This window comes from Panthera leo, chromosome A2 (assembly GCF_018350215.1).
Source record: "Panthera leo isolate Ple1 chromosome A2, P.leo_Ple1_pat1.1, whole genome shotgun sequence".
NCBI classification, from domain to species: domain Eukaryota; kingdom Metazoa; phylum Chordata; class Mammalia; order Carnivora; family Felidae; genus Panthera; species Panthera leo.
This window is the reverse complement of record NC_056680.1, coordinates 51174664-51200331: the sequence shown is the minus strand read 5'-3', so window position 1 is coordinate 51200331 and position 25668 is coordinate 51174664. Positions and strand designations below refer to the sequence as shown.

Below are 25668 nucleotides of genomic sequence, written 5' to 3'. Positions count from 1 at the left end.
GACTGAAGTTTCTCCATTTTCCAAGACCTTTATTTCCTGAGATGAATAAATAATCAGCGGCTGAGGGGCAGGGGTACAGAACAGGAGCTGGCAGCATGCAGCTGGCAGGAGGAGGCTGTGATGGGCCCACCCCTGGAGGGAATCCCCCCTCATCCTGGACAGGGGCCAAAGCCCACTAGCAGCCACCACAAGGAGATACTTTTTTAAAAATTCACACACATTGTGAAGCCTACCCAGTTCCCCCAGGCCAAGATCTCATGGCATCCATATTTAGGGCTACTTTTTCACCCCAAGGGTCTCACCTGCCTAGGTGTGAGGTGTGGTATTTACCCCGCTCAAAAATAAAGCAAGCTGCCTCAAGTGTCCAGGCAGGAAAGAGGCCTGACTTCTGGGGGCAGCCTGGATAGGAGGAGATCCTGCAAATGTGGCAAGGATTATCTGCCCTTGATGAAGCCCTCCAGCACACGGTCGCTGCGCTCTGACAACCAGTAGCCAGTCATGGCCGCCACAGCCCCAATGAAGATGGCGGTAAACACCAAGTCACCCTTGGCAGCTAGTGTGGCCAGTGCACAGATGATGACACCGAAGAACATCTGCTGCAGCACCACCAGCTCATCCTCTGTCATCTCCGAGAAGAAGCCTGCTGACTCTGTGAGGAACAAGAGAAGCACCTGTCACTCCCCCGCTGTTCCTGGAGCTTCCCACATACCTCATCATTGCTGCCACATGGTTGCCCAGCAAGCCGGCACATGATGTCATTTACTACTGAGAACAACTCCAACGGGCAGTTATTGTCCCTGTCTCAATAAATGGGAAACTGAGGTTCAGAGCGGTGAAGAGGTTTGCCCAAGATCATGTGGTGGGCAAGTCTGGAGACAGCCTGTGTACCAGCCTGGCTCCAGAGCCAGACTGCATGGATTTGACTCGCAGCTCTGCAACCTGCTTGTCATGTGGTCCTGGGCAAGTTATTTCATCTGTCGGCATCCTAGTTTCCACCCTGTAAAGTGAGGATGAGAATAATACGAACAGCACTGGACCTATTGTAGAAGCGAAATAACTTAATACATGCAACAGGCTTGGAACAGTGTCAACACATGGTAAGAGCTGTGAAGTAGTCACCATCGTCATCATTGTGGTTGTCCTTCATCTCAGAACAACAGCCTGCAACAGCTGTCAGCAGCCCAGGGTAAGGACTGGCCCCAATGGACAGATAAGAAGGGAGATAGGGGGGATTTGACACCAAGTGCCATATTCTTTCTGCCTTGGGAGGTGTGAGGCCGCTAAAAGTCAGCCTGGGGATCAGATGTAGGGTTTGGGTCTCATTGCAGCCTTATGGGGGATGGGTGGCAGTGGGGATGGGGCAGGGCCTATGGCTGCCTGGAGAAGGGGCTTGCCTGCCCTCCCCCTGGATGAGGACCTCCCTTCCTCAGGTTTCTGGGGGCCACTACAGGGCTCACCTGGGATCTGCTCCTTCACACAGACGCCCTCCATCTGTTTGTAGCCCTCGGCACAGACACAGCGATAACTGCCCTCGGTGTTCTCGCACTGCTCGTTCTCTCCTGGACACACCTCTGTCTCACATTCGTCCACATCTTGAGGGAGGGTGAGGCGGGGTCAGAACCCCACTGCCAGGGTCCCACATATGGCAGCCCTGACTCCATCTCATTCATATCCGGACACCCCTTTGCCCTTGCCCAAACAACATTCCACCCTTCCTTCCCCTGCCCTGTCCACATTCCAGCTTTTCTCAATTTGTGGTGGGCAAGGCACTTCACGGTGTCTGTGCCCCACTGGCAGGAGACTCACCGAGACACTTGGAGCCCACCTGCTGGTAGCCAGGGCTGCATTTCTTACAGCGGCCTGGCCCTGCCCCCATGCAGCCCAGGCAGGCCTTGGCACAGTCTGGAGAAGGGATAGGAGAGAAGAGGGTGAGAGCTGCCCTTAGGCCCGAGGCGGATTGTGGAGGGGGGGAAGCCTTGCTCCAGAAGAGGTCTGGGGGGGGGGGGGTGGTTTTCTGGTGCCTGAGAAGGCAGAAACTTGGGGGAAAGGGCATGGAGCAGCCCCTTCTACCCTTCCCACACTCCTTCCTTACAGGATCAGCACTTACCTCGGCACTCATAGGAGCCCTCTGTGTTCACACAGAACTGGTTGGATCCACAGCTGGCTCGTTCCGTGCCACACTCATCGATGTCTGCAGGGAAGCAGGCAGGATACGGATTTCAATCCCTATCGCACTAACGGGGAAGCTGAGGCCAAGGTTGTTGGGGAAGGGACCTGCTCAGACTCAAATAGCTTGGCAGAGACTGCCGGCTGTGTGCCAACACGAAGGCAGAGGTGCAGTAGGACTTCGGGCCGCCCAACTAAAGATGACATTTTCCAATCTGCCTTGCAGCTAAGTGTGGCCTAATGATTGAGTTCTGGCCAAGAGGATGTAAACAGAAATGATGTGCTCCACTTTTAGCTTGGCCTTAAAACAACAGAAGTGGACTCTTCCATGCATTTTCTTCCCTTTCTCACTTCCTGAGTGTTGGTCATGGAACATGGAGGTACCTCAAGCAACAAAAACATCCCAAGGGGATGACCACACTGTAAGACAGAAAGTATCTGGGTCCTTGAATGCTTGTAACAGGTGGAACTTCCTTGCCAGCCTGGACCACTTGTTTTAAGACTGTGGTATAAGATAAAAATAAACCTCTATATTCTTTAAGTCATAGTCTTTGGTGACCTTTCTGTTGTAGCAGCTTAGCCTTTACCCTCGTTTATATAAATAGCTACACAGAGACCAAAACCAAGTCTTGAACCCAGGCTTCCTGACCCCAGGTTAAGTATCTTCATTTCCCTGGCTAACTCTTCCTCAATTTTCAAGACTTGGCCTAAGGGATACCTCCTGCAAGAAGCCTTTCCTGATTCCCCACCTCTACAGAGCTGGATCAGGGGCATCTCCAACTGTACAAAGATCGGTCTGTACTCTAGGTTACTTTTCTGCCTTCCCGAACAGGTTGAGATCACCATGAAGTTGGGAACTGTGGTGGTCTAGCCCAGAGATGTGTGTGCTGATGGGGACCAAGTCCAGGCTGCTGCTTTCCTCCCCAGACCTAGGGCTAGGGCCTCACTCACCTACACACTTGAGGTGATGCAGGGCCCAGCCCTTCTTGCACTGTAAACAGTTGGACTCCTCAGGTCCCGAGCAGCGGGCACAGGGGCCAAAACAAGCTGGGTGAGAAGCGGGAAGTGTGAGGGTAGGCAGGCAGGCAACCCATCTGCCCTTGCCCAGCCCTGCGCCTCTTGGCTACCTACCCGAACATACCAGATGGCTGGCGTTGCGCTCTGCCTCAAAGTAGCCGAGGCCACATTGGCCACAAGCCTCGCCCCCATAGCCGGCCTGGCAGTCACAGTGCCCGCTGCCCCCTCGAGTCCCTTCCCCTTCACACCGCCCGTGGCCACCGCAGGGCTTTTCTGCGCCCCCAGGACAGGCTGTGGGCAGATACCAAACCAGGTGAGATCATAAACACAATCGTGAATACAGAGAATATTTCCCCATACCATTAAATATTTTTGGAGAGCAAACTCAATTTTAATGGCAACATAATATTTCATCATAAACTATATGAAATTTACTTAACCAATACCCCACTGTGGAACAGGTTATTTATAAATCTTTCCTCTTATAAAGACTGAATTATCATCTTAGTCACTCTCCCTTTGTTGTTGTTGTTGTTTTTTGTTTTATCTATTTTTTATTCTTTGTGTCACTTAGTCTTTTATCTGAATCTTCCAGAGTTTTCTAAAAGGGGCTGGTAGTAGGTTTAGCTCCTCCCTCAGGACTGTATGATGACAATGGGGGCTTCAAAGCAGCACCCGCCTGTCCCTAGGAAGATCGCCTTAGTCCAGGGGATGGGGCCTGGTCTGATCCATGCATGGGAAATGGGGGGTGGGTGGGGCCATTTCTCACATACATGAAAAAAACCATAGTCCCATCTGACTCAGTCTAGCCCACTTATCTTTTTTCAGAGCCATTCCCCACTGATTTGCTCATCTCAACAGCTCTCAAAGGCAGATGAGAACGAAGGTCCAGAGAAGTTATGAGGGCAACCTGAGCTCACACAGCCAGCTATGCGGTAGAGCCAGGACTGGATCCCTGACCTTGTCAGTCCCCTCATCCCCCAAGAGGAGCTTGAAAAACTCACGGAGGCAGGAGGGCCCGAAGGTGCCAGAGGGGCAGCAGAGCTTCAGGGAATCTGAGCAGAGCCACTGGAAGAGGTCTGGGGCTTCCTGCTGCCTGAGGGGGTTAGCAGGTGGGGATGATAGTGAGGGGGGCTGAGACAGTGTCAGAGGTGCTATCCACCCCCCACCCTCCCAAAGAACCTGTGATACAACCCTTCTTGGATATAAGACCCATAACACTACCCAACCAACACCCTCTCCCCATTTGGCAGAGGGGTAAATTGAAGCTCAGACTGAGAACTTGGGTACCCCCCAAGTCCTTAGCAGACCTAGGTTTGGAAAAAGGAGTCAAACCAGGACACAGGCCCCAGCATGCACCCCCCTCTTTTACCACCAGGTCCTGCCTATGGCCCCCTCCCTGGGAAGCCCCCCAGTAACTCACTTGTGAAACCACCAGCTCTCCACCAGCTCCTCACTCAGCTCTAGCAGGCGGTGGCACTCAAAGTCCGATTTGCTGCACACACTCTCGAGCACCTCTACCAGGCGGGTCTCACTGAACGGACAGGGCAGGGATCGTATGAATATGTTCTACCCCATCCACCACCCTCCTTAAGGTCTCCTCTCCCCCCACCCTCATGCCATGACAATGTCAAAGGAAAGGCCGTAGGGCATAATGGAAGGGGTACTGATTAGCGAGTCAGACAGACCTGGGTTTGAATTTAGTTGAGTGACCTTGGGCAAGTCACTTAACCTCTCCTGAACCTCTCTTTTCTCATCTGAAAAATGGAAACAATACCTGCCCTGCATGTTTGTTGTAAGATATCTCAGTTCCTGCATTTTCACAATGGAAGATAATACCCTTGCTGCGTATATGTGATTAAAAATACATCATGTAACAAGTGTTGGCAGGATGTGGAGAAATTGGAACCCTCCTACATTGAAGGTGAATGGTGAAGGTGAATGGAATGAAAGATGGTGTAGCCACTGTGGAAAACAGTTTGGCACTTCCTCAATAAGTTTAACATGCAATTACCATATGAATCAGTAATTCCACTCTTGGTTATATACCCAAAAGAATGTTTGTTCAAACAAACACTTATACACAAATGTTTGTAGCAATACTATACACAGCAGCCAAAAGGTAGAAACAACTTGGGGCGCCTGGGTGGCTCAGTCAGTTAAGCGTCTGACTTCAGCTCAGATCATGATCTCACGGTTCATGGGTTCAAGCCCTGTGTCAGATTCTGTGCTGACAGCTCAGAGCCTGGAGCCTACTTTGGATTCTGTGTCTCCCTCTCTCTTGCTCGTCCCCAGCTCGTGCTCTGTCTCTGTCTCTGTCTCTTTCTCAAAAATAAACATTAAAAAAAAAAAAAAAGGTAGAAACAACCCAAATATTCATTAACTGAAGAATGGATAAACAAAATGTAGTATCCATACAATGAAATTTTATTAAGCTTTAAAAAGGGGTGCTTGGATGGCTCAATTGGTTAAGTGTCTGAGTCTTGATTTCGGCTCAGGTCATGATCTCATGGTTCATAAGTTTGAGCCCCACACTGGGTTCTGCACTAACATTGTGGAGTCTGCTTGTGATTCTCTCTCTCTGCCCCTCCCCAGCTTGCTCTCTCTCTCTCTCTCTCTCTCTCTCAAAAATAAGTAAATAACTTTAAAACATCATGATAAGTGAAAGAAGCCAGACATAAATGGGTTCCAATGGAATCAGCAATCCAATGGACACAGACAGCAGAGTAATGGTTGCCAGGGGCTGGGGGAAGGGGAGAACAGGGAGTGATTGCTTAATAGGTACAGAGTTCCTTTCTGGAGTGATAAAAGTGGCCTGGAACTAGAGAGTGGTAAAGACTGCAAAACACTATACATGTACAAAATGTCTCTAGTGGTAAATTTTATGTTATATATACTTTACTGTAATAAAAAAAATTTTTAAATATGTATACACACACACACATATATTATGTATATATATATTATGTATTTAAAGGGTCTGGCATGTGCCTGGCATATAGGAAGAGACGACTTAAAAAACAAAACACAAACAAAAAACAGGAGCCACTATACAGCCAAAAGTGCTCTTCAGGTTATCTTGCCCAATCTCATTCCTAAATGAGGAAACTGAGGCCCCTGAAGGGAAAGGAAAATGACCAATGTTACATGATAACAAAACCTTTTGTTTCTAGTGGGCATCACTGTTTAATCCTTACCACAATCCTATGAGATAGTCAAAGCAAGTATTAACATCCCCATTTTACAGATGAGGAAACTGAGGCTCACAGAGGTTAAGTGACCTTCCCTAGGATACATAGGGTCACAACTGACATCCAAGTCTGTCTAACTCCAAGTCTTTGATGATTTCTTCTCTTCAACTTGGCTTTTTTTTTGTTTATGTATTTATTTTGAGAGAGGGAGCACAAGTGCACATGAGTGGAGGAGGAGCAGAGAGAGAGAGGAGAGAGAATCCCAAGCAGGCTCTGAGCTGGTAGCACAGAGCCTGACACGGGGCTTGATCTCACCATGAGATCATGACCTGAGCTGAAACCAAGAGTTGGATGTTCAACTGACTAAGCCACCCAGGTGCCCCTCAACTTGACTTTGAAAAGTGGGAAGGCCTAGGACTCAGGCCTTTCATTCATTATAGTCTCATCTCATTCCATGGTTTTATAATACTGACTATATGCTGATGACTCCCAAATTCATATTTCTAACTCCTACATTTCCCCTGATTTCCCCACAGCTAAATCTAACTCTACTTGGCTGTTTAACAGACCTCCCAGCCCAATATGTTCAAAGAGAACACCTGATTCCACCCCTCCTCTAAATCTGGTCCTGCCTCAGTTTTACCTATACCGTAGAACATCCGCACTATTCACCCAGTTGCTCAGTCCCAAAACCTAAGGACTTTTTATTCTACTTTTTCTCTCATACCCCATAATGATTCCATCATCAAACCCTATCAGTCCATCTGCAAAATATACCCAGGATCTGACCCGTTCTCACCATGTCCACCACTAGATTCCACACTAGCTCATGCTGCTGTCACACTTAAGACCAGCCTCCCAAATGTTCTCCCTGCTTTCTCCACTCTGGTCCCTACAGTCTTTTTGCTACATCGCAGTGAGTGATCTTTTAAAGGTATAAATAAGACCACATCACTTCCCTGCTCCAAACCTTCCAATGGCTTACCATTACACTCAGAATTAAAATCTAACTCCGTTCTGTAACCTTCAAGCCCCTCTGGCTTCATGTTGTACCATTCTCTCTTCCGCTCATTCCCTCCCAGCCTCTTCTCAAATACATCAAGCTCAGTCCCACTCTGTCTAAATCCCTTCCCCGACTGTCACATAGCTTGCTTCTTTACTTCAGGTTTCTGTTTAAAAATTTTTTTAACGTTTATTTATTTTTTTGAGACAGGGAGAGACAGCATGAACAGGGTAGGGTCAGAGAGAGAGGGAGGCACAGAATCTGAAACAGGCTCCAGGCTCTGAGCTGTCAGCACAGACCCTGAAGCAGGGCTCGAACTCACGGACCGCGAGATCATGACCTGAGCAGAAGTCGGATGCTTAACCGTCTGAGCCACCCAAGCGCCCCCTTCAGGTTTCTGTTTAAATGTCACACCTTGAACATCACACCTCCCACCATTCTGTAGTCTATTCTTTCCCTGATATGACATTATCTATTTACTTATTCACTGTCTCCTCTACTAGAATGTAACCTCCTTAACAATGGGTTTTTGCATGCCTTATCTACTGCTGTACTATAGATGTTCAGTGATATTTGTTGAATAAGGACTCCCCAAGAGTCTCCAGGCCCCCACCAGTAGAGCAGAGATTGGGAGGTGAGGTGTACGAACCCACCTCTCCAGCCCCTTACCTGTCTTTGTATTTGGACAACTTCTCTTCCTCCCAGGCAGTATTTCCACCTCCGAAGTTGTCCCGGATTGTTCTCTCCAGGCCCTGGAAATGGAGAACATTAGTAATGGCTAAGTACAGTGCCTGACACATTCTAGCGCTTTGGTATTTCACTCACCAGGGAACTGAGGCAGAGAGGCAAACTGCCCAAGGCTATATACAACTAGTAAGCAACCAAGCTAGTACCTGACTCATGCAGTCTTGCATCCCAGAACTCCTCTAGACCCCTGTGCTATAATGGCTAGGCCGCCCCCCACGAGGCTGCTCATGCACCCACCTTGTTGAAGCTGTCGACCAGTCCACGGCAGGTATGACATGGATGGAGCTCAGTTGGGGGAGAGGACTGGGGAGACGGAGAGGGCTGGAGCCAGATGGGGCCTGGGAGGCTAAGGAAGAGACTTAGGCCCCAGAGCAGAGGTGGGACCAGGCCTCTGGGGGGCAGTGAGGCCATGTCTTACCCAGGCTGGGAACCTGTAGATAGAGGGAATGGGGATGACTCACTGGAGGAGCCAGGTGAGAAAGAAAAGGGTTGGCTCTGAGGTGCCGCGGGTCTGGGAGCCCAGATGTGTGTTATTGTAAGAAAAAGAGGCTAGACCCGGGGGTTCGGCTGGGGGAGGGGAGGTGGTGAGGAAGGAGCCTATTCTGCAATTCCAAGATGGTAATAAGTTATCCTTGTCACGGTGGGAGAGGTGGCCTGAATCCTTGGCAAAGGAGAAGTCAACTCATTGTTTTCAGGCCTGAATATGGGTTCTTAGGCCAGGATCAGCAGAATTAGGGAGAATGGGTCAGAGTCCAAGTAATAGGAGAGTAGAGGCCGGATGGGCGGTCTTGGGGGGAGGAGTCCGGAACGGAACCCGGGTCTTGTGGGGAGGAGCCCGGATCCGGATATGAAGAAAGGGGGTCAGGTTAGCGGCCCGCAGGCTGCAAAGACGCGGCCCACTAGTCGACAGGGGACGATCCAGATCCGCATAGGCTGCGGGGCAGGAAGAGATGACCCACCCAGCCCGCGGGCGCCGACGGCTGAGTCTCCCCAACGCCACCGCAGCCGCTGGCTGCGTAAGACGTGCAGCATCCGCCAGCTCCGCAGTCTGGAGGGCGGGGCCTACCCACAGCCAATGGTGGTGGCCCATGTGCCATTGCGTCATCCCACGTCAGCCAACCGGAGGCGGTGCCGGGCTGCACCTGTCCGGGTGTTAAAGGGCCGCCGGTGTGCTGATCGGCTAGTGGCGCGGTCACAGACACATGCCGGACGCACGGATAGAAAAATAGCGTCTGCCTTTATTCAGATTGTCTCCCCTGCCTCACGTGCCATCCCTCGTCCCGTCCTCAGGGTCCCCGGGATCCCCGGGAGCCTTAAGCAGCTGGTCCAGGGCAGGCTGCAGGGCCTGAGACACTAGCCTCGCCCTCTCCCTCAGCAGCCCCGGGCGGGGGTCGCCGGGTTCCTGCAGGGTCCCCAGGAAGCCGGGCAGCTGGGAGGGCAGGGAGAAGACCGGCACGCTGCGGAAAAGGGCAGGCACGGCATCTGAGTGGAGCAGTCCGTCGAAGTAGGCCCCGACGTAGCGGCCAGGCGCCCGGCCCTGCAGGAAGTCAGGCAGCACGCAGCTGAGCGAGGCGGCAAAGGCGTCGTGCGGGCCCTGCGGGGCGGGAGTCGAAGCCCCGTCCTGCAGCCACTCCCGGCACAGCACCACGGCCCCAGGTGAGAAGAGCAGCACCACCACGCCGCCCTCCTGAAGGGTCTGGCGCCTCTGCGCGTGGAACCAGGCCAGGGGTCCCTGCGCGCTCAGTTCACGACGGCTCCACAGGTCCACGGCCACGCGCAACGGCAGCTGGCACAGCGCCGACGCCAGGGCGCTCACTAAGCGCTCGAAGCCAGAGTCCTCCGCCGAGTAGAGGAGCAGAGCCGCCCGGCCCCTGGTGGCAGCTGCCAGAAAAATCGAGGGGAAGGGAAGACGTGAGACGGCCCGAGGCCGGCCCGCTAGGGGCGGCCCCCCGCCTGGCACTTGCTCACACTTACGCCCCGCGCGGATGTCCTCCTTCAAGAGCCTCAGCCACCCTGTTAGGGGAGAGGGGCGGGGAAGCCCATGAGCTGGGCTGCCACCTTCTCAAGGGGAACTCCCAGCCCTGTCTCTGGGGAGTGCGGAAGCCCGGAAGCGCTCACCTTTCACTTGGTCCTTTCTGAAAAGGAAGAGAAGGAAAAGCACAGCGGCAAAAAGTAGGCAGGCCAGCCACACCAGAGCCCAGCGCTGGTGAACGTCTAGGAGACCCAGAGGAGAGGATACGCTAGTTAGATACCATACACTTTCACCCCAATTCACAAAGGAGAAAAACTCAAAGATTTAAAAGATCTCGGGGGCTGCGATATGTGACTGACGGACTCAGAGAAATGGAAAGATTTGCCCGAAGTCCACAGCATGTAGTGTCAGAGTCAATATATGAACATAGATCCATCTATTTGGGTGACCTTGTTTAAGTCATTTCATCTTCTGCCTCAGTTTTCACCTTTGTAAAACTGGGTTAACACTAGTACCTATTTCATAAAGTTGTTGTGAGGACTACATATATTAATACTCACAAAGCACTTACAATGCTGGGCATAGTAGGTGTTCAAATGTCAGCTAAGATTGTCTCCTAAGCCTAGTGTTGCTGGACGCTTGACCTCACTCTCTTGATGACTCCAACAACCTTCCAAATGGTGTCCCTGACCTCTTTTTTGCCTCCAGTTCATTCATTACATGGCAGCCCCAGAGACCTTTTTAAAATACAAATTTGATTATAGCCTTTCAGGAAGCTCCCACTGCTCTTAACATAAAATCCAATTCCTTACATCAGCTCCCAAAGCCCTAGATGACCCTTGCATCCTTGTGATAGAAGTCTGCCCCTGAAGACCCTCTAGCCACAATGGCCACCTTGAAGTTCCTCAAAAAAGCATTTTTCCCCCACTTCACTCAGCTCAGCCTTCAGAACAGGTCAAACCTTTTCCCGGCCTCACCCCATCTAAGTCAGGTCCTCATTATTTGCATTCATGGTTTTAGACATTTTATAGCAAATGCTTCAATAACTCACATTTACTAAATGTAAGTGATTGTTTAGCTAATGTCTTTCTAGCTTTCTATGGCTGCGGTGGGGGCAGGGATTGTGCCTTTTTGGTGATGCTAGACTCTCTGTGAGCTCTCGTCTTAGCTTTTGAATAAAGGAAGGAGTGTCCCTCTGATTGATCTGAGCCAGGGAAAGACAGGCCATTGCATGTGCTGCCCCTAAGACTGTCTAGATTCCAGCTCCTGGTACGGAGGGGGAAGGGCAATTCTTGTAATACTCACACTTGTCCATGGGGCAGGCCCACAGTGCCCTCAGATCATCATCCCACAGCTGTAAAACAAAACCAAGACCATGGCCCCACAACACAAGTTCTGGCCAGCCTGATCTCCAAATTTCCAGCCTCAGCTATGCATATTTCTCACACACACACACACACACACACACACACACACACACACACACACACACACACACTGTAGTTCCCCACAAGCCTCTCTTCTCTGCCTTTGATCATGCTATGCCTACTGCCTGGACTATTGCCTTCCTCCTTGCCAGATCTGGCACAATGTCCTTCCTTGAAGCTTTCCATGGAACCCAATGCTTAGCACATATGAATTTGGTTATCTGTTTTCTGGTTTCTAGCCAGCAGTGAGCAACTTGGGAACAGGAACTATGCTTCTTCAACTCTTGGCTTCCCTAAGGCTGGACACACATAAGCACAAATAGATGGTGAGTGGGTACTAGGGGGACAGTGAGGAGGCCCCTACCTAGGAAGAGTGAGCGTTTCCCTGGTGCCCTCTGTGAGGCACAGGAAGAGATGGAAGAAGTTAAATACAGAGTTTTAGGCCTATTGCCCTTGGGCATTGGAGCAGGGCCCTCCTGCCACCTACTCACCTGCAGACACTGGCCTGACTGCAGATCTTGTAGTAATTGTTCTCCAAGGCGAGCTGCCCTCTGCCAAGACAAAAGGGGACTATCACCTAGGGGTACCACATTTAGGAGACCACCAAGCTGCAGCTGAGCAGAATAGTGGGGGAATGGGGCATGGAGATTACTAAGAGGCCTCTGAGAACAGGAACTAGGTCTGAATCACCCCCACATTCCCAGACACCAGCACAGGGCCTGGAACCGAGGAGGGGAAATTGAATATTGTGAAAATTTGAGGCCAGGCTTGAGATAGAACTGGAAAGGTGCATGGAGGAGGGTCCCCTAGCCCTCACCGTGGAGGCCCTGCTAAGTAGTGGGGTGCAGCCACTGGGTTCCAAGGCACAGAGTGATCTGTTGTTGTGGGGGTCTCGTGTCTCCACCAACAGCATATCATCCTTGAGGGGCCCAAGGGAGTCTGGAAAGGGTAAGAGCCCAGTCTTGAGTGAAACCCAAACTTGCTGGAGCCTGCCACTTGTCCCCCCCCCCCCCGCCCATTCCTGTGCCTGACCTTCACCCCCCAAGAGTTGGCACTTCCAGGCTTCATCCCTATTACAGTGGCCCTGCCCCAGCCTTCTCCAGGCTTCACTCACCAACCCACAAGCACTCTTGCAGCTGCAGCTTCTCCCAGCTGCTCACCTGCTTAGAAGGGGCCAAGGTTAGGAGCACAGGAAAAAGCTAGAGCCAAGGCCATAAAGGGTAGGACAGTAAGGGGAGGCCTGTCATGTGGGGGGGGGGGGGGTCTGCACTCTGGACCTAATCTTAGGCAGATCAGGGTTCAAGGCTGGATGATTAGCAAATACTTCATTTTTCTCAGCCTTAGCCTTGTGAGAGTGTCTGTGCTAACGGGCCTTATGACCCTAAATTAGCTCTTTTCATGTCTTTATACATTCCCTTCTCATCTAACCACCTTCACCAAGAGGCCTCATCTGACTGCTCCACTTGAAATTGCAACCCCCACCCTCCTTTATCCTTCCCCACCCTTCCCATAGTATTTAGATACAATTTTAACATAGTGTGTAGGTCTATTGTCTGCCTTTCTCCATTAGAACATAAGCTCTACAGGGTGGGAACATGTGTTGGTTTTAGCCACTACTATGAAGTATTTACTATTATCATCCCCATTAAACAGATGAGGAGACTGACATTCAGAGAGGTAAAGTGACTTGCCCAGAGTCCCATGGCACTGCTAAAATCAATACTGGAACTCCCAGAAGTAACTACTTTGTTCCAGTGACTCAAGGATAAAGTGGGTCCAGAAGACAGTGAATTATCTGGGGGGGTCCACTCTGGGTCCTGCCCCTAGCCCGGAGCTCTTATGCCCCCTTCTTACCTGGACACAGAGGTTGGGGTGGACATTCAGCAATGGCAATTCAAGTGCCTTCTGTGGAAAAAGAGTAATAGGTGGGGTCAGGAAATATGCCCCCCTGGGCTTCCACTTCCTTCCAGGAGCCTCCCACCGCTTCACTTACGTTTACAGTGACATTTGCTGGTGGCAGCGGCGGGACCAGCGACTGACAGGGGCCCCCTCCTGGTGCCTGCCAACACAGAGTGGCCTCAGCAGGCAGCGAGCAGGGTGCATCTAGCCGCCAGCCCCTTGGGGGCAGCAGCTGCAGCCGGGCTGCACGCCAGAGGTTCCGATGTGCCCGGGGGTCTGCAAGGAGAGGGCGGGGTCACTGGGCACCCAGAACTCATCCACCTGCACTGTTACCACCATGGCCCCAGCCCCAGTTTGCTCACCTTCCCTAAAAGGGCAGATGCTTGTCCTGACAGAGTCGGGCTCTAGCGGCCACACCTGGAAAAGAAACTGGGTTCTACAAGTCAGTTCAACCGAGCTGACCCTCCAGGAGCCTAGCCTCTGCTATGCACTGGGGATGTATTCACTCAACTGATATTTCATAAACACTCGTCCAGTGTTTTTGCCCTTTGCAAAGCCCTAGAGTTGCACACATTTATTCTTCCAGCAAGCTCTATGCCAATTATCTGGCAACATCTTCATTCAACAGACTTTTAGTGAGTATCTACTATGTGTCTTAGCACTGTGGTAGGCACTAGGGACATTGATAATTAAATCCATGATCACTTTGTGTGAACCTACTATGTGCCAGGTGGTATGGTAGGTGTTAAGGACACATTCATTTATTCTTTCAGAATAAAATATATATATATACTCTTCTGTAGAAAACAGTAATGCGTATGGTCAGGAAATATGGCCCCCCGGGCTTCTACTTCCTTCCAGGAGTGCATAAATGTGTGTGTGTGTGTGTGTGTGTGTGTGTGTGTGTGTGTGTGTGTATATATATATATATATATTTTTTTTTTTTTTTTTTTAGTAAACTTCACCTGAAGTGTGGGGCTTGAACTCTCAACCCTGAAATCAAGAGTCACATGCTGTATCAACTAAGCCCGCCAGGCACCCCATTTCTTTCAATAGACTTTTAAAGCATATCTATTCTTTGCTTAGCCCTGTGCTAAGATATAGAGATAATACATTAATTTACTCAGCACACTTTTAATTAAGACCACCCACTATGTAGCAGGCATTGTGCTTGGCAGTAAGGACGTTTATATCACAGCAAACGTTTCATGAATGTCTGTTATGTGTCCTATCACAGTGCTAGTTAGAGAGTTTCATTCATTCATTCCTTTAACAGACTTAATTAGCACCCACTACATGCCAGGCATTGTGCAAGGCTCTAGGGGAGTTACTAAATTTGAATTAGGTACTATTTCCTTACCTTCAAGGAAATTACAAATTCTCAGTTGTAGTAGGGATAAGACATGTATATATATATTAATAAATTGATCCCTCACTTATTGAGCATCTGTTATATGCAAGAAGAAATGAAACAGGTGCCCAAATAAGAAAGGAAGTGACAAATGGACAAGGAAAGACAAGTGCAAGAAGACTGGAAGATAAGAGAGGCCAGGGAATTGAGGTAAAGCTCTGGGAAAGAGGTGGCACTTGAGTTGGAAGGATTTGATTATACAGAAAAGAAGGAGGGGGGGCATTTCAGGTAGAGGGAATGACAGACATTAATGTCAGAGGTAAAACAGATGGGACCTGATGACCATTTAGACATACAATCAGATATCTTTCAGAGGAAAGAGGGGCACCAGGCTGGTTCAGTCGGTAGAGCATGTGACTCTTGATCTCAGGGTTGTAAGTTTGAGGCCCACACTGGGTGTAGAGATTACTTAAAAATAAAATCTTAAAAAAAAGAAGAAGAAGAAGAGGGAAGAGCCAACACACAGAAGTCTGGATACTTCCTTTTATAAGAGTCCTATGAAGTTGGTATTGTTAGTCCTGTTTTACAGACAAAAAACAGGCTCAGAGAGGTGAAGTGACTTGCATGAGGTCACACAGCTAGCAAATGGCAAGAGTCAGGATTCAAATCAGTCTGAGTTCACAGCACATTCTCTACTTTCCAGGGGAGCACAAAGAGACAATTGGAAGAGTAGGGGAAGGCTTCAAGGAGGAGGTGACATTTGAATGGGGCCATGAAGCATAAGTAGGAGTCCTGTGGATAGAGGATCAGGAAAAGCATCCAGAGTCTGCAACAGGCAGAAGACAGGACAGCAAAGGTCAGGAGAGGGCTAGTCACCCTAGGGAGCAATAGTTCCCACCTCAAAGAAGAGAGTGGAGGATGGTAAGACAAGGAAGGTAAGGGGCACCCCCCTCATTAATTCTCCAGTACCCTTCCCCTGGCATCTAGCTGGACTCTTCTCTTACCTGAATACAAAGGCAGGGAAATAGATCTGTATGGTTCAAGGTAATGGTTTGTGGCCCAGTCTGTGGGACAAGCAGAAGGGGGAAAGTTGGAGAGATGAGGAGGAGGAAGGCTGGAGGCCAAAGTCGAGGAAACCAGGCAAGTAGCTATTCCCCCACCAATATTCCTTGCTTTGGGTGGGGGTCGCTGTGTTGTATTCAAGGGTCCCTTTTGATAATGCACTCACATCCTTAGCATGCGCATCAGCCTAGAGTGGGAATGGACTTAGGGACAGGGAGCCCTCACCAGGTTTCTGTGCCACCAGGGTTTTGTAGGACCCTGGACCTGGTTCCAGTACAGCGAGAGGCCAAAGCGCTGATCCTCAGAGACGTCCAGCACCAGGTGCACATCATCACCATCGGCAGACACATTGAGCCAGGGCAGGGCTGTGCGGGAGGCAAAGAGACAGAGACCTCCATCACCTCTTTTACATACCCAAGCCTGATCACACCCCTTTGACTGACCCTTTGGAGTTCCTTCAAATTCCTGAGACTGGAAGGCCCCTAGAGGGCAGAGCCTGTGTCCTCATCTCAGACCAGACTTTGTCCCCAGCAGCCAGCCCAGTATCTTGACACACTCTTCTCCCTCTGCAGCCAGAAGGATCCTGTAACCACTGTAGGATAAATCATTCTCTGCTTAGAACCTTCTGATGACCCCCCAAATTACTTCCAGAGGTAAAAGCCAGAGTCTTTATAACGGCTTGCAAGACCTTACACAATTTGGCTGCCCTGACCACTGTAACTTATTTCCTAGTACTCTTGTCCTTAATTAATCTAGTGCAGACACCCTGCCCTCTCTACTTAAACACACCAGATACACTCCTGCTTCCAGGCTCTTTGTACTGGCTGTTCCCTCTGCATATGGAACCCTTTTCCCTCAGACACCCATATGGCTCCTTCCATAACTTCTTTGGGTCTTTTTTCACTCGAGTGAGGCTAACCCTGACTGCTGCAACCCCCAACCTCCTTATCCTCCTTTCCCCTCCCCAAATGTTCTCCACAACACTAATCAAGCTAACTTACTGCATATTTCACATTTCCTTGTGTTTATTGTGCCCTCCATCACCCCTACCTTGACCCTGACTCCCAGCTAGAATGTCAGCTCTGTGAAGGCAGGGATCTTTGTCAGTTTAGTTTACCAATTAATCTCCAGTACCTAGGACTATTCCTTGGGCAGAGTAATCACCCAATAAATATCTGCTGAATAAGTGAATCATTGATTGCTGAATGAATGAAGATATGAAATGCATGATGTGTATCTGTGGCCTCAAAGCTCTGGTGCTGAGTAGTTTCTAATGAATTACCAAAGAGACAGGCCAAACTTAAGTTAAGGAGCCAAAAGGGAAATAAAATTGAAAAAATTTAAGAGCTCAAGAACATCACTGCTTATAGGTTGACCTGGGTGGTAGTTATGCAAGTGTATACATATGTAAAAATTAAGTGAACTGGACTTTGAACTTAGTGCTCTTTACATACTTTTCTGTATGTATGTTATACCCCAGTTCAAAAAAAAAAAAAAATGAACAAAGCAAAACAAAATTCAAGTAGTACCTGGGAAAAACCATCAGAGCCTTGACTTTCTTAGCCCTTATTTTATGGCTTAACATTATTGTTATCTTGATATATGGTGTGTATGTGGGGGGAGGGTACCATAATCTTGACAACATTTTGGGCCTCTAGATGTCCCTGGTACTAATAAATAAATTTGTCATAAGGGAGATTCATCTTCATAGTCCCAATGCCTGGCACAGAGTAGGAGCTACTGCAGTTCATGTGTGATGAATTAAATGAGCTCTGTGAGCATTTGGACTGTGGCAAGCCCAGACCTGAAGCCACCTCCAAGGGTCCCTCACACACCAGACCCTGTCCCTCCCTCCTTCCAGCCCCGTTGGCCATAGTCCATCATACCCCAGCAGCTCTGGATGCTGTCCCGGACTTCCAGCCCCTTGCAGTCTGGGGAGAGATCACAGAAAAGCCACCAGTGGGGCTGGGGGCCAAAGAAAGAAGAGGAGTGGTCTGACCCATGGGGAGCACTGGGAAGGGCTCCCTTCCCCTAAATACCACCCCATCTATCCAGGGCCCAAAGCACCTTCCTCAAGCACTGGGAAGCAGTATCACCTGGGAAGAGGAGACAAGAGGGATAGACCCTGGGGAGGATAGGAGCTCAGACACCTGCCTGAGAACAGATGGGACAAGGAAGGGGATAAAAGCAGAATGGCAGTGGCCAGACAAGAAAGAGACTGGGGGCGGTGGGGCAGGACCTGGAGCCACTTACCAGGCAAATGCTGGGTGAGGTTGAGTTCCTTCTGGTACCTGGGCTGAGTGTAGGACCAGATTCGCACCTCAGCCCCCAGAGCAGCCTCGAAGCAGTCAAATACTACAGAACCCTGTGAGGAGAGGGGTGGCAGAAGGCTGGTAGTATAGGGCTCAGAATACAGACCAAGGGCTCTGAGCTCCTGTCCATGGACCACTCCACTCATCCCTTTCCCCAACCAATGATGCTATACTGTATAGCCTGAAATTCTCCCATTAACATTTCCTTTAAAGACCCTCAATTCTAAGCTAAAAAAAAAAGGCTCCCAGTTCTAAAGCACACCCCCTCAGTAGGGGTGTCAGCAGGGCAGGGATAAGGGCCCTAGCTATTTGAGTCCCTGTGCCAACCCTGCTGTCCTGCATCTCGTGGTCAAAGCTAAGGTGATCAGAAACCCCTTCTCACACCCAGTGCCTCAGGGGTCCTCATGACAGCCCATTGAGGTAGGCCAGCAGATGTTCTCCGATTCTATAACTTTCCAGGCAAGAGGATATTGGCTGGGAGCTGGGGGCGGGAGGGGAAGTCAAAAGGCTTGAGTGATTTGGCCCGGGGTGGAGATATATCTTCCAAACACATGTGGCCTCCTGAGGTAGGAAGAAGCTCCAACACCCTGCACCACAGTATGTACACGGAGCAGACATGGTACAGCAGGAAGTCCAAGAACTAGATCCAGCCCACAGACTTCCTTTCTCCAAGCCTCAGTTTCTCTCTCTGGAAAATGAGGGTAATAATAATGCCTTGCTCATGGGTGTTGTTTTTTTTTTTTAAATAAGTTTATTTATTTTGAGAGAGAGAAAGAGCAGGTGAGCATGGGAAGGGTAGAGAGAAGAAGAGAGAGAATCCTGAGCAGGCTCTGCGCTGTCAGCACAGAGCCCAACATGGGCCTCGATCCCACAAACTGAACCATGAGATCATGACCTGAGCCAAAATCAAGAGTCAGACGTTTAACCAACTGAGCCACCTAGGCACCCCCATGGGTACTTTTAAGGAGTACACAAGAAAGGGAAAATTAAACTTCCTGAGACCCTTTACTGCTGGGCATTACATCAGATGTTTTACACGTACCAACTCATCTATTTCTCACAACAGCCATATGAAGTAGGACTATTCTTATTCCCATTGTACAGACTGGAACACTGAGGCACAAAGGGCTGAAAGGGCTTGCCCACAGCCTTGCCATCAGCAAACAGAGCTAACACACATGACAGCGCCTCATAGATGTCATATCTAGAAGATGGCTATTGGTATTATCATTATTTTGCATACCACAGACTGACCAGGCTGCACAAGGGCAGCAGGCACTTGCACCTCCAGTAGGACGCAGCGGGCGGTGGGGTAGGCCTGGAAGGAGAGCACGACTTGGGCCTGGAGAAAGGCTGTGAGCAACAGGGCAGGGGTTTGGTCAGGCCCAGGGGCCATGGGCAAGGCCGTGGCAAGGGGCAGTTGGGCCAGCCATCTTCTCCTCACCGTTTCTAGACTCCTCAAGCTCTGGATCAGCTGCTCCTCCAAACTTTTCCTCACCTTTAGGCTCTTCCCAGTGCCCTAGAAGGGCCCAAGAGCAAGACCCAGCTCAGGCCCCAGCTCTGGGCTGGCTTTGGGCTTGGCTTCATTCCAGAAAGCCCAGTGCTGAGAAGCAGGGGCCAGGCCTGGGGGGAGGGAGGGGGGGCGGGGGGGTGGGTAGACAGAGAGACCAGGCTGACATGGGGATCCTTTGGCCAGTGCTCTCCAGGAGAACACTGAGGATGCACAGGACTGCCTGCCAGACTCCCCAGTCCTTGTGCCCATCCCTGATACACTCACATGGGAACACACACAGTTATGGGATGACATGCTCACCATGCACAGCCAAGTGGATGGCCACACGCACACAGAGGTCACAGTCAGTCTCCTGGTAGCACCTCAGCACCAGCTCTGTCTGCAGGCGTGTGGGCACCAGCACAGGGCCTGGGGCAGACACGATGCTCCCAGGTAGGCAGAGCACGTCACCATCTGTGCATAAAGGGCAGGGTGAGAGCTAAAGCTGTTCAGAATCCATAGGGTAGTTGTACCTGACACCCCCAGAGGGACAAGGAGCTTTGGGCTCTTCCTGGGCTTAAGGTGGGTGTGAAAGGCATGGGACTGGAACATCCCTTCCGCCAACCTGGGCAGTTCTTTTCTTTCTAAAAGTAGGGCTACTCACCCCAGAGGTGGCAGGAAAGGCCCTGGGGAGAAGGTAAAGATGTGTTAGAGTTTATGCCACCGAATGTAGCCATTTTTCCCTGCCTGAGATCCCTGCCCACCTTTCCAGGGCTCCTTGTTCAAGTCCCTTCCAGGAGAAGACAAACTCCCCCTCCCCATTCTTCTCTTAACCCATCAGCACCAGACAGACCAGCCAGGGCAGTTCTGGCAGTAGTGACAGTGACAGGAGCCAGGCTAGGGCCCCAATGGGCCGCAGACTGAACCCTGAGCCTTCCCCAACACTCTTAGTGCCCCAGACTTACCGGAGAGCAGCGAGCAGTATCCTGAGGCCCCACAAGCCTCTCCAAAGAGAGGACCATGGGGCTTCGGCCCAGTGCCAAAGACAGCAGGAACCAGGGCACAGGCATCTTCCAGGTGCCAGAAGGCACCAAGGCCCAAGGCCCTGTCCTGCCCCCCCCAGAGGGGGGGGCAGACACGGTACCTTTATTCCCACTCAGCCCCAGGAGGGGCTGGAATCCCTCCTCAGCCTGGGGTCCCAGTGCGGGCTTGAGCACTCCCTCTCCTGGGAGTCCTGAATCCCGTCCCAGACCCAGCCAGAGTGCTTTCGTTTTGGCTCCCGGCAGGCAGCTGGCTGTTCCCGCCCCGCCCTGTCCCTCCCACCAACACCAGGCCTGGGAGCCAGCAGCCTTGGACTGGGGTGGTGGCCTCACCTCCTTCTTTCCCTCTCCTCCTCCTCCTCCTCCCCCTCCTCCTCCTCTGACACCTAGCTGGGAGGGGCCCCTGAAGAGTCACAGCTGAGTAAGGGAGCTCTTACTCACCCTGGGAGTCCCTAAGGAAGAGGGCCTGGGCAATCTTAGGGCATTTCCACTTGCCACGTGAATCTGGGATTTTGGTGCCTATTGAATCTCCTCATACTGGGCACTCCAGGTCCCTTCTCACGTACTCCCTGGGACTTAGTGACCCTTTGTGGGACAGGAGCTCTAAAGGCAGGGACAAAGAGCACCAGAAAGTGGGCTTTTCACCACTTCCTGGCCCCTGCTCAAGTGTGGTATGGAGGAAAGGAACTCAGAGCCAGGCAGACAGGGGGCCCCATTTGTGCTGTTGTCATGGGCTGGCTACATGACAAATGGACCTTCCTGAACCTGTTCACAGTGAGAATTTCCAGGTCCTCCTTTGCCTTTTCAGAGGCATTGCTTGTGAGAATGTGGAGTATGTGGTTGTAGGTGTGGACACGCAGGGTTTGGGCCCACAAACTGATGCATAACAACCCCCAGGCAGGGCTGTGCTGACCCTCCCTCCAACTCAGCATCCTGAGCACAGTAGAGAAGCACATTGTGTCTCTTAGCTTATCCATTATATTCACCTTTATTTATTTTTCTTGATCTTAGTCACACCTGTGTCCTGGCCACTCAAGGCTGAAACCTCTTTCCCTGATCAGGCCCTCTCTCTCCCTCCATCCTCCTCTGGGCTAGGCTCCAGTCTGGGAAAGCAGTATCCTGGCTCAGAAAGGGAATTTCTCCCACCCCCTGAAGTCACCCCTCACTCAGAACTGCCATAGCTCCTGCCTCCTCTATCCCTGTCCCACAGCCTCTCCAGCCTGGACTGGTTCATGTGCAAAATACTCTTTCCGGAATTTTGAAGAGAAGTGGGAAGATTCCCCCACCCCCACAGGACTGGGGTCGGTGGAGCCCTCAGTAAAGACCAACTCTCCCTGCTGGTTCTGAAAGGGTAATCCTAAGGAAGAAGCCAGGCACACGTGGGGAAGGGGCTGGGACAGTGAGGGAGGTGCTCTGCTCCCAGGTTGGCAGACAGCGTAAGGATTTTTGGCCAGTAGTCCCGAGGTGGCACCCCAAGGATTCAAGGGTAGAAGGCTCATTCAGGGGTTCCAGCCAGTACCCCTAGGCCTGTCTCTGCTCAGCCTCAGTTGGCAAAATTTGGCGGCCTCCCGTTCCAGCCGTCGGCACAGCTCCAGGCGACCCTGCAGGCACGGACGAGCCCCGAGGCGGCCCCAGCTGGCGGCTTCGGTGGAAGGTAGCGCATCTAACGCCTGCAGCAGCCGCGGCAGGTCGCGCAGCAGGCGGTAGCGTGGCAGGGCGCGCAGTGGCGGGGGAATGTCGCCCTTGGCACAGAGGCGACTGAAGTAAGCGAGCAGCAGCAGCGGGCGCGGGGCCGCGCGGAGCAGGGCGCGCAGGGGCGCTGCGCCGGGATCCGGACCACCGGCCAGACTGGGGTCGGCTCTGCTCCACAGCAGCAGCACGATGCCCTGCTCCTGCGCCACGCGCGCCCGCGCCGCCCACAGCCACGGCAGCGGGCCCACGCGCGCTACGCGCGTAGCCTCCCACAGGTCCACGATCACGTCGCACCCGCCGCCCAGCGCTGCCCGAAGCAGTTCAGCCAGTGCTCCCACCAGGCGCAGCTGCGCCTCTGACTCCGCCGCGTGCAGCAGCAACACCGGCCGCGCGTGGCTCGGGCCTGGGGGCGGGAGCAGATGAACAAGGTGGGGGGGGGGTAAGAGACACCCCAGCACTTCCCCTCCCCCACTCCCCGCCTTGGGGCTACATCATAGGGTGCCTAGGAACTAGTATGATGTAGGAACCTAGTTCCTTATCTACGCTGTGGATGGGTACCCAAGGCAACTTTAGCCTATACTGTGCCTTTGGGCTAATAAGATGAAAGCTCCCTAGAAGGGGCCAAGTCTAGGTGCCAGGTTTGGCAGGTGCAGAGCAAGCTGGATTTCCGCCCCAATAGTCTCGTGCGCAGAGACTCTTAACAGTAACCACCTGCACAGAGGGACCTTTGTTCTGCCTTAACCATTCCTGACCACTAGGGGGCCTGAGGCTCCCCACCCTGGGTAGCAGAGAGCTTGGTGCAGCAGCACGAACCTGACTATCCGAGAAGGGAGTCTAAGCAGGGGAAGGGTGGGGGGCAACCAGCCTAGACGTTGTGCAGATCTGAATCCTCAGGTTACCCCCGAGTGTACTTACCTGACAGTGGGCGCCGGCGAGTGAGGACCAGAACAATGCCCGAGAGGGTGGTGAGTGCCAGCAGTGCCAGGATCAAGAGCCCCAGGTGTCTATGAGAGACTGAGTCAAGCAGCGTGAGGCCAAGCCAGGGTCCTCAGTGCCCATCCTCCTTCTTACCCCACCCCACTCTCCCAAGAACTCACCATCCGGACACAAAAGGTGCTTCCAGGAAAATTGAACATCTGACCTCCACACCTGAAGGCACAGAGCCCCCCCATCCCTGTAAGCCAGGGTGGCCCCTCCTCCCAGGGGAAGTTGAATGGGGACAGAAGGGGAGTTCCCCTGGATAGGGAATTTCTCCAGCACAGGGTGTGTTTGGTCCAGCCCTGGCTGGGCACACAACAGGTCAAGAGTGGCAAACTCAAAAAATAAACTCAAAGTTGGCCAGGGTGTCCATGAGGACCCGGAGGGCACAGGCCCTGAATGAAGTAATCAGATGCCACTGAGCTCAAGCCCATTGTCACCATGCCTGAATGTGGACACAGTACCAGGTTTTCTGATTTTCGAGGAGAAGCCAGAAATCAGCTTTTTAAAATATGAACTCTCCAATATTTAAATGGTGGCAACTAATTCCAATTTCAAACACCATGTTGGCCAAACCAAACATTTTTGCAGACTGCATTTGCCCCATGTGCCCCCTGAAGAGTAGATGCTAAGGGGGAATGTGCAGAGTGAGGGTAAGATTCCTTACCAGGACACAGCTCCCTGGCTTCAGGAAGGGAATGATAAGGTCTAGCGTCACTGGGCTTGACCCCTGAGTCTGTGGGAACAAAGAACAGAATGACTATCCCCATAGAGTCACATCTGGTTCTGTCCAGTCTGAGTCTTAGCCCATGCTCTTCCTCCTTTCTACTCCCCTCTACCCCCACCCAAATCCTACCCAGGCTTAAAGCCAAGTGCCACTGCTGACAAAAAAGTCTTCCCCCTGCTTCATTCTCAGATCCTTCTGTGATCATTCCTGGATCTGAACCACTGAACAGATACATATTAATCAGGCGATCAGGCATTCATCAACAAACATACTATGGGTGCCTACTCTGTGTCAAGCCCTGAGGAAAGAAGACACAGATGTCATCTCTGTCCTCCAGAAGCTCACAAACCAAGGAGGCTAATTATACCCTGCCTCCCTTCTCTGTCCCACATGTCTGAGGGGATGGCTTGTTCATGGGAGAGAACCTAAGTTGTGAAGTCAGAAGACCACAATTTTAAAAAGTCAGGCTTAACTCTTGCCTTTGTGGTTCCTAGCTGTGTGATCTTTGCATGGAGATAGGTTACCTCTCTCCCTGACCCTCAGTTTCTTCATTTATATATGAGGACTAGTAATCTTTATTTTACCAGGTTATTGAGAGCATCACATGTGAGTGTGCATGTGAACACCCTCTATCTTCCACAGTGTAGTGTGTATTCATTTAGTACTGAACTCCTTAGGGGCAGAGACTGTGTAAAATACTTTTCTTGTAGCTCCCAGAGTCTAATACAGAGTAGATACAGAGAAGGGATGTAATAAATACATGTTAAACTGGACAGAATTGATTGCCATCTGTTTACAGACAGGGTATGGCTCCACTCTACATTCTGGGTGTTGGTTAGGGAATTGACCAGAGTCTCCATCTTTTGGAAACTCTCTCCACCTCCAACCCCTGTACCACCTCTGTCCTAGACCCCATTCTCCAGCCAGATGTCAGCAGATGCTGACACAGTGACTCTCAAACCACGGCTGAACTCAGTGAAGGTGCTCTTTCCCCAGCTCACAGAGAGAGATGAGTCCATGGCTTTAGCACTCAATCTTAGGTTATCCCATGTGACTTTGTCTTAAATCTTAAGCATGGCTTGGTGTTAAATCTTAAACATTTGCTACCATCTGTCTGCTGGGAGCCCTCATAGAATACAAAACAAGTAACCAGGGGCGCCTGGGTGGCTCAGTCGGTTAAGCGTCCGACTTCAGCTCAGGTCACGATCTCACAGTCTGGGAGTTCGAGCCCCGCGTCGGGCTCTGGGCTGATGGCTCAGAGCCTGGAGCCTGCTTCCGATTCTGTGTCTCCCTCTCTCTCTGACCCTCCCCCGTTCATGCTCTGTCTCTCTCTGTCTCAAAAATAAATAAATGTTAAAAAAAAAAAAAATTCAAAACAAGTAACCAAGCTGCAAGTGAGCATTTAAGAAAGAATTGGAAAAAGCTGACCATGCTTAGTCAGATTGGTGCTATGGTTTGGGGGATATATTTTATTATGGTTTTTATTTTAGATCCACAGAAGAAAGTCTGCTAGTCAAACTGTTCTCAGTTCACATAATAGAGTTAAATCTGTCAGTGGTTTACAGTATTCTGCAAAAAGGACTTTAGCTTCC

At 51.2% G+C, this 25668-nt stretch overlaps 3 protein-coding genes across 10 annotated transcripts in view; all 3 read right to left on the bottom strand.

The window, feature by feature from the left end:
- Nucleotides 1-8: 8 nt before the first annotated feature.
- Nucleotides 9-9171, bottom strand: CRELD1 (cysteine rich with EGF like domains 1). Of its 3 annotated transcripts, XM_042910649.1 has the most exons (11): nt 9084-9171; nt 8362-8555; nt 8047-8129; nt 4607-4717; nt 4188-4279; nt 3298-3474; nt 3118-3213; nt 2108-2191; nt 1807-1902; nt 1458-1592; nt 9-649 (listed from the first exon to the last, which is right to left on the bottom strand). In XM_042910649.1, exons 2-11 carry the CDS (start codon nt 8533-8535, stop codon nt 435-437), a joined length of 1263 nt encoding a protein of 420 aa, XP_042766583.1. In that variant the 5' UTR covers nt 8536-8555; nt 9084-9171; the 3' UTR covers nt 9-434. The 3 variants fall into 3 exon arrangements, with proteins under 3 accessions (XP_042766583.1, XP_042766586.1, XP_042766593.1); XM_042910652.1 differs by lacking the exon at nt 9084-9171 and having other exon boundaries at nt 8362-9032; XM_042910659.1 differs by lacking the exons at nt 9-649; nt 9084-9171 and adding an exon at nt 914-997 and having other exon boundaries at nt 8362-9034.
- Nucleotides 9172-9342: 171 nt separating this feature from the next.
- On the bottom strand, nt 9343-20903 carry IL17RC (interleukin 17 receptor C). Of its 4 annotated transcripts, XM_042910500.1 has the most exons (19): nt 20605-20903; nt 20304-20325; nt 19961-20113; nt 19592-19666; nt 19391-19500; nt 18089-18200; nt 17722-17766; nt 16061-16200; nt 15778-15837; nt 13785-13839; nt 13517-13698; nt 13378-13428; nt 12638-12683; nt 12341-12462; nt 12015-12074; nt 11402-11450; nt 10243-10338; nt 10099-10137; nt 9343-10005 (listed from the first exon to the last, which is right to left on the bottom strand). In XM_042910500.1, exons 1-19 carry the CDS (start codon nt 20707-20709, stop codon nt 9386-9388), a joined length of 2142 nt encoding a protein of 713 aa, XP_042766434.1. In that variant the 5' UTR covers nt 20710-20903; the 3' UTR covers nt 9343-9385. The 4 variants fall into 4 exon arrangements, with proteins under 4 accessions (XP_042766434.1, XP_042766440.1, XP_042766444.1 ...); XM_042910506.1 differs by lacking the exon at nt 10099-10137; XM_042910510.1 differs by lacking the exons at nt 20304-20325; nt 20605-20903 and having other exon boundaries at nt 13785-13851; nt 19402-19500; nt 19961-20049.
- Nucleotides 20904-21131: 228 nt separating this feature from the next.
- The window catches only part of IL17RE (interleukin 17 receptor E), a 46911-nt gene continuing 42374 nt past the window's right edge, over nt 21132-25668 (bottom strand). For all 3 annotated transcript variants that reach the window (XM_042910476.1, XM_042910481.1, XM_042910487.1), the window contains 6 exons: nt 24017-24085; nt 23469-23520; nt 23287-23385; nt 22199-22774; nt 21666-21782; nt 21132-21282 (listed from right to left, as the gene is read on the bottom strand). In XM_042910476.1, the coding sequence (XP_042766410.1) occupies nt 21712-21782; nt 22199-22774; nt 23287-23385; nt 23469-23520; nt 24017-24085 (867 nt within the window). In that variant the 3' untranslated portion in view covers nt 21132-21282; nt 21666-21711. The remainder of the gene's footprint in view (nt 21283-21665; nt 21783-22198; nt 22775-23286; nt 23386-23468; nt 23521-24016; nt 24086-25668) is intronic.